The following is a 13548-nucleotide window of genomic DNA, read 5'->3' on the forward strand; positions in this document are numbered from 1 at the left end:
GATGGGCAGGACATGTTGCGAGAATGCCGGACAGCAACCCTGCAAAGATGGTGTTCGCTTCCGATCCGGCAGGTACGAGACGACGTGGAGCGCAGCGAGCGAGATGGGCAGAACGACTTGGCGAGCGTAGGGCGTATCCGAGGATGGAGAGATGAGGCCTCGAACCGTGTTGTTGATTCAGTGTTATCTGTTTAGATGTTAACTAAATAAATGAATGAATGAGGTGTAAAAAAATGTGTCTTGAAATAAAAAAAAATAAAAATTAAAAAAAATCTTGAAATTCTTTTGTGTACAGCCTTTAGAGATTCTACAGGCGAGAATATTGCAAATCGTGATAGAACATTTTTAATCTACACCAAGGACTACTTTCAGAAATTTAACGACAAACGTAGAATTAATAGGTTTAGACCATATGAAATTTTCATTTTAACAATACTGTGCTTCACAAAGCACGCATTTGGTTTGCAGTCTTAACCAATTTTCCGAATCATATTTTCCGCATTAAGCACTTGAGTACCATTGTAGCTCTTCAGAGAAAGCGCTTTCGAGTGCGTCGTCGTACCGTTTAAGCACTTCCTTTAATGGAACTCAAGTATCAAGTTGAATGGTTTCTGGCTTCGAAAGGCACATCATCGCACGCCGCCTTCAAAGCCAAATTCCCGGAAAGCACATTTTTCACCGCCAAGTGAAACCCGACAACCATCGGGCATAATCATCATCATCAACATCATCATCATCGTCATCCGAATGAATGTGTTATTGTTTTAATGCACACTCGGGTGTCGTTTTATCTCTTCGACTGATCGCATCAAGCGAGGATGGAAACGACGACAACCTTGGCCGCAGAAAAGTTTTCTACCGAATTAAAAGGAATGGAGCAAAAGCGGCTTGGGCTTGCACTTGGTCGACTTCCCCGGGATTCTGCCATCAATTAATGTTTGGGTTTTCTTCTCCATTAGGGCATTCCTCCCCGTTAGCTTCCGAACGTGTAACGTTCGCCTCCCATTACGTGCGGATATTAATGTGGTTATTTCTTGTTACCTTCCCCTTTCTCGTTTCAGTGAAAAATGGAGCAATTTGAACAACTTCTAACGTGTTGCGTGTGTCTTGATAGATACCGCAATCCGAAGCTTTTACCATGTCAGCACTCGTTCTGCATGGAGCCGTGCATGGACGGCCTCATCGACTACGTGAAGCGACAGGTGAGTGGATTTTGACGATGGTGGTGGGTACATGGGGGATTTGTAAGGAGGGGTTATGTTAAGCATATGTTGGGCAACTTCCGATTAATGTTAGCGAGTATATGATCTGTAAGAGTTTTGGAACGTAGAATAATAATACTGAAACTTGCTATTTGGCTTTGAAAATGATATATTTAATTTATGAATTGCAAAATAAAAATCATGTTTAAACATAGAAACAAATTCTAAATAAATTCCTTCTGAACAGGTAAAATGTCCCGAGTGCCGTGCGGAGCACCGCATCCCTTACCAGGGCGTGCAGGGCTTCCCGACCAACGTTACGCTGCAACGCTTCCTGGAGCTGCACATCGAGATAACCGGCGAACTGCCGGATCCGACGTCTGGTAAGCCTTTTTTTAAATTTCATTGGAATGGTGTACCTAACTTTCGGTTCCGGATCTGATCCGTTCTGTTCCCCACAGGTCAAGTCATGGAACGATGCAACGTGTGCTCGGAAAAGGCCTACTGTGCGTCGTGCGTCCACTGCGACAAAAAGATCTGTCCGGACTGTAAGGGAGCCCACATGGACATCCTGCGGCGGGAAATCAATCGCATCAACAACCAGATCCGACGTGGTTTGCACCGTCTCAAGGAGGTTCTCGCAGTAGTCGAAAAGAACGCCCAGAACTTGCAAAACAATTGCGGCAGTGTGTCGGAGGAAATCGACGAAATCTCTCGCCGATTGCAGAAGGCACTCAAGGACCGGACGGACTTTCTGCGTGGCGAAATGGACAAATATATATCGACGGAGCTAAAGAACGTCATTACCATGAAGGATAATCTGGAACTGGAGATTGCCAACATCCAGAGCAATTCCGACCTAGCCGAGAAGTTCATGAACGAAGGTACGGTCGAATGGGATGACTGTGAACTGATGGATACCAAGGAGATATTTTTGCGAACGGTTGATTTCATTAGGAATTTCGATTGCGAAACCATGGACTACAGTCGAAAAGTTCGATTCATCATGAACATTGACCCAAATAAGCTGATCATGGAGGTTTCATCCTACGCAGACCTGAAGCTGCCGACGGACTCGTCTGGGGCATGCCAAAGCCAAAGTATGCTTTTGCAGCCTTCGTCTGGGCCAGGGTTGATGCGATCGAAAAGTGATCATCGGTTAGCAGCTCAATTCCGCCAACAAGAAGCTCAAGGATGGAACCCAGACGATGAACCCCTACTTGGTGGACGTAAGTTTGGAGAAAGACCGGTTAAACCCGTACAGGAGAAGGAGAAGTATGGCAACGAATCTCGGTATGGTCGTGGAAACGATTATGACTATGACGATGAGTCGTCCACTAGGTCGAAAGGACGCTTCCGGTCAAGGTTCGCTCGTAGCCACCAGTTAGACAACGACTCCGACAATGAATCCAAACAGGTCCGTTTCAATGAGAAGGAAGAAAACAAGTCGAATAAAGTTTCTAGCACCGAAGATGTTGCCAAGGGTCCGTTGAGTGGAATATTCCGTCTGATGGATTCGCCACGAGTGATGAAGCGATTGCAGGACTCTGAAAAGGGAAAGACTAAAAAAGCGTCGCCAGTGACAACTCCAACGGTACCAAAGCCAGTAACCCCTACATCCGTAAAGCCCAAAGTAACAACATCACGGCAACTTTCTGAAGATGATGAAATTGCTAAGATCAAGAGGCAAAATAAGGGTGCTTCAACGAGCTCAACAACTACGACAACTCCGACACCCGTCTCCCCAGTCACTACCGAGCCGGAGCGTCCCGCTGCCGAACGTGTTTCTGCACTGAAAGCCCGCGTGACCGCAGCTGCAGCAGCCGCCGCCGCCAGTGATGAAAGTGATAGCTCACCTTCCTCGCCAACTCGGCGGTCGTCTCCGCATGTAGAGGTGAGATCCGATGATGAAGCGTAGCTCCGTCCTTCGAACTGTAGTTTACGAAATATTAGATTAAGCCGATTAAATTTTGCTATATGGATACACACTTTGAAGAACAAAATACACCACAGTTTCAACGAAAACGAAAAGACAGTCTCGAGACAATATTACGCTAAGTATTACCTTTTTACCGTATTCCTGTTGTCAGTCCCAATATGTGTTGAAACGCGCGCTACTCAGCTACCGAACGTCCTTAACCCTTCAAAATATTGTCTTGCAATGCTCGTCACTTGGATTGTAGAAACGAAAAAAATTGCCTCACTCGACCAAATTTCAATCGCCCGGTGAACTGCGAAAATAACTCACATATTGATGTTTCATATGTCCACACACGAAGACCTCTCATGACGGTTTTATCAGCTGTTGCTGTTCCATTTATGTTCCACCTTGCCAATGCGCAACCACAGCTACATCGCAGAGGTTATTATCCAATTTGTCCTATTGTAGTGTGAAACATCAAACCGTTCCACCCTCCGTGTCCTTGTTTGCAAATAATATCAATTTGGTCGCACGAGTCACCTTTCGAACCACACTTGGTTAGGTATACACAACACGCATTCCCTCTCCGGTCATCGTCTACACAATTCACAGCAAGCAACACCCGCAACAGTATCAATTAATTAAATGTACTACAATTAAAGCTAACCGCATCAAAGTCTGTCATCAACTGAAACGAACTATTCCCGTATCTCTCTGTCCCTTTTCCATCCCACTGAACCCATTCCCCCGTCCCTTTCCATAGGCCGATAGTGATCAGGATGATTCGGAACGTTCGAGCCATTCGCGGCAATCGTCTGCCGTCAAGGCAAGCACACCTGCCCGTCTCAACAGAAGAAAACCACCCGTTCGGCCAGCAGCGAATCGAGTGAGTCCAGCGAATCGTCAAGCGCTTCCCCGGTCCCGACACCGACTCGCGTCGAGGAGTCACCTCGACCGAAAGCATCGATTCTGAAAAATTCCGAACCAGTTCGCAATACCGCTTCTCCAACCTCCAACAGCTCGTCCCCGACGGAGAAGAAGCCTTTCCAGAGTCGATTCCTGCCACAGACTCAAACGCAACAGCCGGAAAAGAAGGAAGAGAGCGAGAGCAGTAGCGAAGAGGATACCTCTTCGGAAGAAGAATCATCCGACGAGGAAGAGGAAGAAGTCAAGCCCGCACCAAGACCAACGCCAACAGTCACTTCGTCGGCTTCATCGCACCGAACTGAACAGCCAAGCTCTCCTCTGCTAAGTCGCGTGCAAGCCCGGGAAGCAGCAGCGGCCGACTCTAGGAAAAACTCCCGCGAGGAAACTCGCTCCAGTGGGTACTCCAGCCCGACCAGCTACCATCGCAGTACGAACAACTACGAGCGGGACGAGAGCCCCAAGTACGGATCGCCCTCTGTCAGCTCCGCCTTGCGGTCCCGAACGACCGCTCACGTGGAACCGGAACCGGAGAACAAATACGGCAGCTCTGGGTAACGTTCGAAGCTTTGCTCAAACCGCACTAGCCGCTTGCTTTTCTTTCTTTTTCTTTTCTCCTTTGAATAGGACCTATTACCTTCCTGTTACAGATACACCAGCCGGTTCCTGAACAAGAGCAAGAGCACGGCCGTGGTCGCGGACGATGATGCCGGAGACGATTCCGATAGCCGCCTCGGTGCGAACCGGAGCCGGTTTAGCGCGTTGGCCGACAGGAGGAACAGACTGGCCCGCAGCCGCTCGTCGCACAACTTCGGCAACGATGACGAAGAGGACGAACCGGTGTCGCCGACGACCTCGTCACCGTCGGCTTATCTCGCTTCGAGGTGAGTCTTTGTAGGGGGTAAAGATTTGTTCATAATATAGTTTTCGTCGTTAGAATGTCTAAAGTGCTAGGGAACGGTTTGCCACTTCATCTCATAGCTCCTATTTCCATCCCATCAAAAACGAAGCAATGGAATAGAATTTGATTTGTTTATTATTTTTGTGACTTTTTTCAGCAGTGAGCACGCATGTTGACAAAAAGAAGCGACGAATTTGGTGCCGCATTTCTTTGTTTAGCGATGAGATGGGTATATGTACAGTGAGATGGAGATCGGAACAGTTCCCCTAATTATAAATTAGAATATAAATTATATTTATTCATTAGAGATATCGCGAAACAATTTTTCAATCCCTTTCCTGTATTCCGATTCCTATATGACTGACTTCGAACCAGAAAGATTCGTTTACAAGCTTCTGGCGGCACTATTCAGCAACCCCTTCAACTACCATCAGGGTTTGCAGAAATCGCTCTCATTAGATAACTTCTTCTTAATGGCATTACATCCCCACACTGGGACAGAGCCGCCTCGCAGCTTATTGTTCATTAAACACTTCCACAGTTATTAACGGCGAGGTTTCTAAGCCAAGTTTCCATTTTTGCATTCGTATATCATGAGGCTAACACGATGATACTTTTATGCCCAGGGAAGTCGAGAGTCGAGAAACTTTCCAAACCGAAAATTGTCTCGACCAGCACCGGGAATCGAAACCAGCCACCACCATGGTTTTGCTTTGTAGCCGTGCGTCTTACCGCACGGCTAAGGAGGGCCCTCATTAGATAACGAACACGAATATTTCGAATTATTGCAAGTAATGAAAAGAAGTTTATCAAACTTGTATACAAGTGCGAAAAACCTGAATCGGATAGGCAGCCCCCACCAAGCAGTGATGATAAAACATTTTTTGTTGAGAACCATATTGTATTCGCACAGCAGTGTAAAACAAGTTGAAATGCATAATCGGGACCAGTGCCCCCCGCGTTTGGAGCTTTTTCAAGAGAAATTTATCATGGGGTATAATAGCCCTCCGACTCATTTTTTGCCTTTCTCGTACAACAAAGTTTAGGATTACTCCAAAAAACAACTTTTGATAGAAGGCCCAGAGACCCATAGTGTTATATACCGATCGACTCAGCTCGACGAACCGAGGTGATGTCTGTATGTGTGTATGCATGTATGTGTGTATGTACATTTTACGATGCACGAGAAAGGCATCATCGCCGCTAGGTGGATTAATCTGGGTTTTTATCATGACAGCTTGCGAAAAAAGTCTCTCACGGTATGCTACATACCGCAAATATATACAGAAATGATGGAGGTTTTGTGATTCTCTTTTGTATTCAATCCCTGATTACCATGCGTCGATATCAGTGATGGACTCTAAAATGAAGGAAAAATCAAATTAATAAAGTACACTGAAGTCAGTTTTTAGGTTGGGGATACGTACAGCGTAAAAAAAAGGTAAATCCCGAAAACCGCATAAAAACGACTTCATCAAATATCGATTTTTTGTGGTTTGATTATTTTGAACATTGTGAAAAACCGCGTGAAAAACAACTTTTTCAGAAAATCGGCAAATCCCGTAATCCGCGTAAAAACTACCCGCGTGAAAAGCGACCCCAGTGTACCCAATTAAGAAAAAAATTAAACGTTGAATATTGATACACATCGTTCTGTTGTTTCGTAAATTCGTGACACAGAATAGCCGCGTGTTTTAGCCCATTGGTGTAAATAACAGTGGGCTAGGAGGGGGTTTGCCCTGCCTGGGAAAAATAGCCCCCCTGAGGTTTGAAAGTTAGTAAGCAGTGATATAAATTTCCTACATATAGCATAATGAATTATTGAAAAAATTCGAACACAAAAGATTTATCTCCCATATTCACCCTCTCATGATGAAATGTATGAAAAACAAAAATAAGATTGTTTCTCATTTCTGAGTAAGATTCCTGTGTGTCGGTGTGAAATAGCACCTCGCGTTAATTATGAAAAGGCAATATAGGGCACTGCACGGACTGCTTTGTCTCTTTCTCACAGCAAAGAAATTAGAAAACAACAAGGCCAGTAAATGTCAAAATATATGAGGAACGAAAAGGCAAGAGATTTTTCCGTGCAGTGCCCTATACCGTGCGGGACCGAAATCCGTACAGCATCGAAATCCGTACACCTGATGAGATATCAATAAATTAAAGGTGGTTGAAGGTAATTAATGTAGAAATAATTAATCTTATTCTGTTCAGATTCTTGGCAGTAAGCTTTAGGGCATATATTTGGAAAGAAGGATTTGAAATTAAAACAACAAAAATCAAAAACAAATCTCCACCCACTAAACGCGGAGTTTGTGCCGCCATTTTGTTTTCGGGTAGAACATAATGGTGCGTATCGAACTATTTACAGTGGTAGTTTAGTCAATCAGACTGTTTCAATTAAAATATTTACTTGTCATAAGACGACTTAATACATTGAATTCCACCACTTAATTGACTTGGTCGAGTCAAGTACGAGACACTGAAGACGGCCTTACTGTTGAGGTCGAAATACGTATCTGTCAAGATACAATTAAGTGGTGGAATTCAATGGGATTGTATTAAGTCGTCTTATGACAAGTGAAGACATTCCACTAAAAAGCTCAAAATAATTTTCTTATTAAAATATTTAGTTAAAAAATAATTGTACGGATTTTGATCCTTTGATTCGATTTCGAGTCAGGAGTAGTTGATTTAAATTATTATTTTATCATGTTTTTCGTAGTTTTTAATGAGTAAATGTGAAACACTTCAAAAGTAGAAACCTCCATGCTCCTGTGCCAAATGTTTTATTTACATTCGATTCCTATTTTATAATTACTTTTTTATATACTAAGGTGCTTAAGTGTACGGATTTCGATGCCCCACGGTACCTTTAACCTTTTGTCTGTGCTCTGGGGTCAATATGACCCCAGGCCACTTTGAGTGGCTGCCATTTTTTTTTAGTTTTCAACCGATTTTCCTAATTTTTGGTAGTTTAATAAAACTCGCCGAGGTCTGTCTCCTAGGTCGCTTGAAAAATCTTGAAAATATGCGCTACAGTGTACTTTTTTCAAAAAACTTACGTTGTCTGTGCTCTGGGGTCAAATTGACCCCAAATTGAAATTGCTATAACTTTTTTAATGTTTGTCCAATTTTGGGTTTTTGGGGCTGTTTCGAAAGATAATTTAATCATCTTTCAGGTCGTTACCAAAGATTGACTATAGGTGGGCGGGTACATCGCGGGGAGGGGTTTTCGTAAAAAAGGAACAAAAATAGTGATTTTTCATGCTTATTTTACTTATATCTGAAAATCCTACAAACTTATTTTTTTTACCGGGATCTCAGCAAAATGGTCAACTTTTACTGAGATTCGCACAGCCGTGGCCCAGCAATCATGTTTTTTGCCGAGATTTCTGTCAAAATTGCTGAAAATCAGCAAATATTTTGCCGAAAATCAGCTAACAAACGTCATTTCTGCTGAAATATCAGTTTTTTATTTTGCTGGCGCACGGCTGTGCAGATTTTTGCCGAGCTGCAGAAATAAAAACTAAGTGTGTACTCATTTTGAACTGCACCTTTTCAAAAAGGTTATGCAGGGAGGCGTGTGCTTTTACATGAGGCATTGATTAGTTTAGCGCTTGGTCGCTAGGCGGCGGTATATTTGAATTCATTATTTTAGACTACTCAAGTAACTCCGATATATGGAATTTTCCTCATTGTAAATCTCGCTTAACTTTTCAAAAGGACCTAAGTTACATTTTTTTCATGTATTAATTAGAATAGCGCATTCGACAGAAAAACATGAAAGCTTTTGATTGCAGTACTCAAATTAATTCATGAAAAAATGTTACTTAGGATCTTTTGAAAAGTTAAGCGAGAAATATTCTTATCGCACAAATTCGAAATTTGTAAAGATGGCGTCTGTAACAAAGTTCGTCTGGTGGGAATAGACTGTCATGTGACGGAATAAATAATAAGGAAATTTACAAATAGGCGGCGCTAGTGTACTTGCAATATTCTTGCATATATGAAATATTGCTTTAGCTTGAGATCCCTTATACCTACACCCAAGTTGTATTCGGCAACATTGTTCAGGATGTCTAGCACTACAATGAGCACTTCTTCCAATTTTTAAATTTGTGCGATAAGAATATTTACACTGAGGAGAATTCTATATATCGGAATATCTTGAGTAGTCTAAAATAATAAATTCAAAAATACCACCACCTGGCGGCCGAGTTTTAAACTTATCAACGCCTCATGCCAAAGCACATGCCTTCCTGCATAACCTTTTTAAAAAAGGTGCAGTTCAAAATGGGTACGATTTTCGGATATAAGTAAAATAATCATGAAAAATCACTGTTTTGTACCCTTGTTCACTAAAACCCCTCCCCGAGATGTCCACCAATAATCAATTTTTGGTCACGAACTGAAAGGTGATTGAATTATCTTTCGAAATAGCCCCAAAAACCAAAATTGACTGAACAATAAAAAAGTTATAGCAATTTCAATTTGGAATCAATTTGACCCCAGAGCATAGACAACGTAAGTTTTTTTGAGCACAGACAGAAGGTTAAAAGATTTGAAAGCACCAAAGTCAGCTTAATATGAACAACAACGGAGAGCCACCAGCTTATCAATCGAAGCAATCGTGATACTTCGCCATCAGTCAAAGACATATGCTCAACCATCATGGACAGAAGTGACAGTTTATCAGCAGACTTGCGCTTGCCTAGCAGCTTGATAATTCCCATCAGCATACGAGAAGGATTCACATCAGAATCCTAGAAGAATTCTCATTGGAATTTCTAAAAAATTCCTATCAGAATCATCGAAGTATTTATACCGGAATCCAGCAGAATTCCTACTGGATTTCTTTTGGTATCGTTGCGTTGAGGAATAAACTGGGGAATAATTCATGAAGGGTTTGCTTCAGAGTCTCTCGTTGATTTGCTTCGGAATTCTTCCGGAGTTATTCAAAGATTTGTTTTGGAATCGTTCGGAGATTTGCTTCGGAATTCCTTGACGATTTGTTCCAGAATACTTCAACTTCAACAATTTGCTTCGGAATCCCTTGAATATTTAATTTGGAGTCTCTCAAAGTTTCGCCTCGGAATCCCTCAATGATTTGCTTAGGAATCTCCCGACGATGTGCATTGAAAACCCTCGACGAATTACTTTGGAATCATTCGATGATTCACTTCGGAATTCATCGATGGTTCAACAGGAGGATTCATTACGGAGTCCCTGCGGGATTAATTCGGGATCCCTTAACAAATTTCTTCGGAATTCCTCGACGATTTGCCTCTACGTCCGTGGAACATTACCTATGAAAAGGAACATTCCCTTCGGACTCCCTGGAACATTCCTGTCGAAATCCTTGGTGGATTTCCTTCAGAATCCCTGTAGGATCCCTTTGGCGAGTCCCTGACGGCAATTCATCACATATTGTCCTTTGAGTGTGCAGGACAAAGCCGAGCGTTACTACACTAAGACGAAATAGCCAAACGTTATTAATTTGTAGCAATTATCAGCTAGTAAACAAACACACTTCGATACTGTGGGCTATGACAGAAAGCATGTGCTTGAGAAAGGAGAATATTGATGAGTGTGATTGATCCGCAATTTCCTTAGGTGGTTGGACCGTATTTACCACATTACCACTAAGATAACTTAATGAGGTGTTAAAACGTTCGGGCATTTTTGAAAAGAAGCTCAAAATAGAGAAATTTATATGAAGAACCTACAGTCCCCATTATAGCCAATAGGGGAAGAGGCCCCAAAACGCCCCCCCCCCCTCTCTCCCGAGGTAAAACAACTTTCGGGTATTCACTTATATTGACATATTTGAGATAGCTTTAACAAAACTAGACGCAAAATTATCTAGGTTAGGTGAAAAAAGTGTCAATATAATAGAAAGCAATGTAGGAAAACCGAAATTTTCCACATTTTGATGAAACATCTAACATTTCGCCCTAGTGAAACTAACCTACAATGTACTACGCGTCTCCACGCACTGCCCATACCAGAATACTGATTCGCCGACGCATGGTACGTTGTTCCCTTATAGCTGCCAACTAAAAGGCGTTTTGCCTCATAAGTTTTCCGGCAACGAAATAGGGGAACTGGGGGTAGGACGCCCACGTTAAGGAAAATGCCATTTTTATCAATGAAAACCACCATTTCAGCCAGTTTTCATCAGCGCATACTGAAGAACAGCATATCTGCGACTGACTACCGATAACAGATATCTAATTGTCCATTTTATTGCACAGAAATTTGATTTTAAAAGCACCCGAAAAAAATGATTTTGAAACCATGCGGGTGAGATGCGCCAGTGGATGGGTTAAAACGCGCATGTGCTTATCGTACTGATTTTCATTTTAATTGCCTACATTAAGGCAATTAACCGAATGTTTCAGCTGTTTCGGTCATACGAAATGAGCATGGGCGTAATGCCCCACACCGACCTCAGAAGTTTGAAGGCCCATAAAATCGTTTTAAAACCATTTTTGACGACGATTTCGTGTGGAACATAAAGAACACGAGTAAGCAGCATGGCTCATGGCTCAATTATTAATTTATCAATGTATAACAGCGACAGAAAGACTAAATTCCACCGAGCTAGAATTGCATCAAAACACGCAAAAATCGTTTTTTCGAGTTTTTCATGTATAACTAGAGAAAAATCATGAAATATATGTATCCAATGGCAATATTTTTCATTGCTTTATCGTATAGACTATTGAAAATAATCAAAATGGGGATATTTAACCTTATTCAGGGGTGGCGCGTTTTAACCCCTATGGGCGTGCTACCCCAACTTCCCCTATCACCACTTTTTTTAATTGTAATATTATCAATATGATTGAATTCTTTCCTAATTTTAATATGGCATCAGTTGTATTGTTCAACTGTTGCATAAAGTAGAAACGCCCATGAAAAACGTTATAGCTACCCAAGCAACCAAAAGTTCGGATAAGAGGGGATGTTTTGGCTTAATCAGCTCGCATTTTAAGTAATTTTTTTATATGGTGGGAGCGCAAAAGTGAACTTTTAAGTTCCGTTAAGGTGCTTGGAACTCAATGTGAACCAAAAGTGAACTAATTGGTTCGGTTAGAAACAAATTTAAGTAAAATCTGAACTTTTGGTTGCTTGAGTAAGGCATGAAATCAGTCTATGCTTACCCGAGCAGCACACATGTTGCACAAAAGTTTCTGTGAGCCATATGTAACCGAATTCAGTCACATTGGAGTTGCTGCAACCAAATCGGTCTGGATTGTGCTGCTAGGGTAGCTAGGGCTTATTACCCCTACTTCCCCTACTAAGCAGTGATAATTTTCTTACATTGATGATCCGGGTCATTTGAGCAGTTTTAGACCAGGTTGGTCATCTCTAGAATAAATGAAGAATAATTCGTACAATAGAATGGCTTGGGATACCGACGACACTAAACCTACTCTGACATAGACCTTTCTACAACTTGGTACTGCCCTTCGGCATTACTTTCGAAAGAAAACCATACGATTAGTTATTGGTTGGAGTTTGCCAGCCAGTTGCACTGAAAATGCAGGCAATCTGGGTGGTTGCAGTTGAAATCGATTCCACTTCTTCACCGTTTGATACAATGATACATTCTCTGGCTCTGAATAATGTTATCCAGAGTAGTATCCCGCCCGTAAGCTGTCGCGCTCTTTTTAAGGAACCGAGGAATATGTTGTAGGCGGTTTAGTTCACCCCTGGGCAGTCATGGAAGCAAAATTCCCCATGTGGTTTGCCCACCCATCTTGATGCACTTGGTATGAGCTATAGATAGTAGAATCTATAGATGAGCGAAAGCATGGCTGAGTCGATTTTTTGCCCGTGCATACGCGCATATGACGTCACAGCCCTTAACGTTTCCATTGAAATCGTGACGTCATACTCGTTTGGAGACACGTTTGACAGTTCGTTTGGAGACAGAGGATTTATCTTCGCTCATCTATATATTCCACTATCTATAGTATGAGCCAATGAGTTTACCCATCATTCGTAGGGTTGTTCCATTCCTGTTGCAATTTGCGGCAACCGAAGTTACTCTAATGGTCTTACGGGCTTCTCTAATCCCGCACATGGCGAAAAACTGCTCGTCTTCCCAGATAATTAGTCCAACCCGTTATAACATCTCGTTTCATCTCGTAATACCGTGCGCTAGGAGGATATCATTCTAAGGTACATCAAGTGGATAGATGCAGCCACACTCGCCAGCAGCTTACGTCTACTGGAGCTATTGAACATAATCTTCGAAAAATGAGTGTTAAAACAATAACTGTTAAAGCTGTCTTCCAGGCGTAATCTACGTGGCTTACGAGGGTCAGCTTATTGTCGAGCATTACTCCCGAAAGATTCAGATCCCGCTTTGAAGTGATCTCGCAAGTATTTTATGTAGATCACTGCATCTTGTACCGACATAATTGTTCCATCTTTTTTAAAACTAGTCCATTACACCACAATCCTGATCGCGGAAGCTGCAGTCAGTTCGACCTTGACGATAGACTTTCTGAAAATTCAAGCGCTTTATCATCTGTGAAACTGATGATCTTAATATCGGAAGGCCACATAACGTTCCATAGAAC

The 13548-nt window shown here is 42.4% G+C and overlaps 1 protein-coding gene across 1 annotated transcript in view; it reads left to right on the plus strand.

Annotated features, from left to right (window-relative positions):
• The window catches only part of LOC134204256 (RING finger protein nhl-1-like), an 89581-nt gene that overhangs the window by 29815 nt on the left and 46218 nt on the right, over positions 1-13548 (plus strand). The window contains 6 exon segments of the mRNA XM_062679077.1: positions 1062-1202; positions 1450-1585; positions 1664-3096; positions 3887-3959; positions 3962-4601; positions 4698-4931. Of these exon segments, the coding sequence (XP_062535061.1) occupies positions 1068-1202; positions 1450-1585; positions 1664-3096; positions 3887-3959; positions 3962-4601; positions 4698-4931 (2651 nt within the window). The 5' untranslated portion in view covers positions 1062-1067.

The sequence above is a fragment of the Armigeres subalbatus genome, unplaced genomic scaffold (genome assembly GCF_024139115.2).
Source record: "Armigeres subalbatus isolate Guangzhou_Male unplaced genomic scaffold, GZ_Asu_2 Contig490, whole genome shotgun sequence".
NCBI classification, from domain to species: Eukaryota; Metazoa; Arthropoda; class Insecta; order Diptera; family Culicidae; genus Armigeres; species Armigeres subalbatus.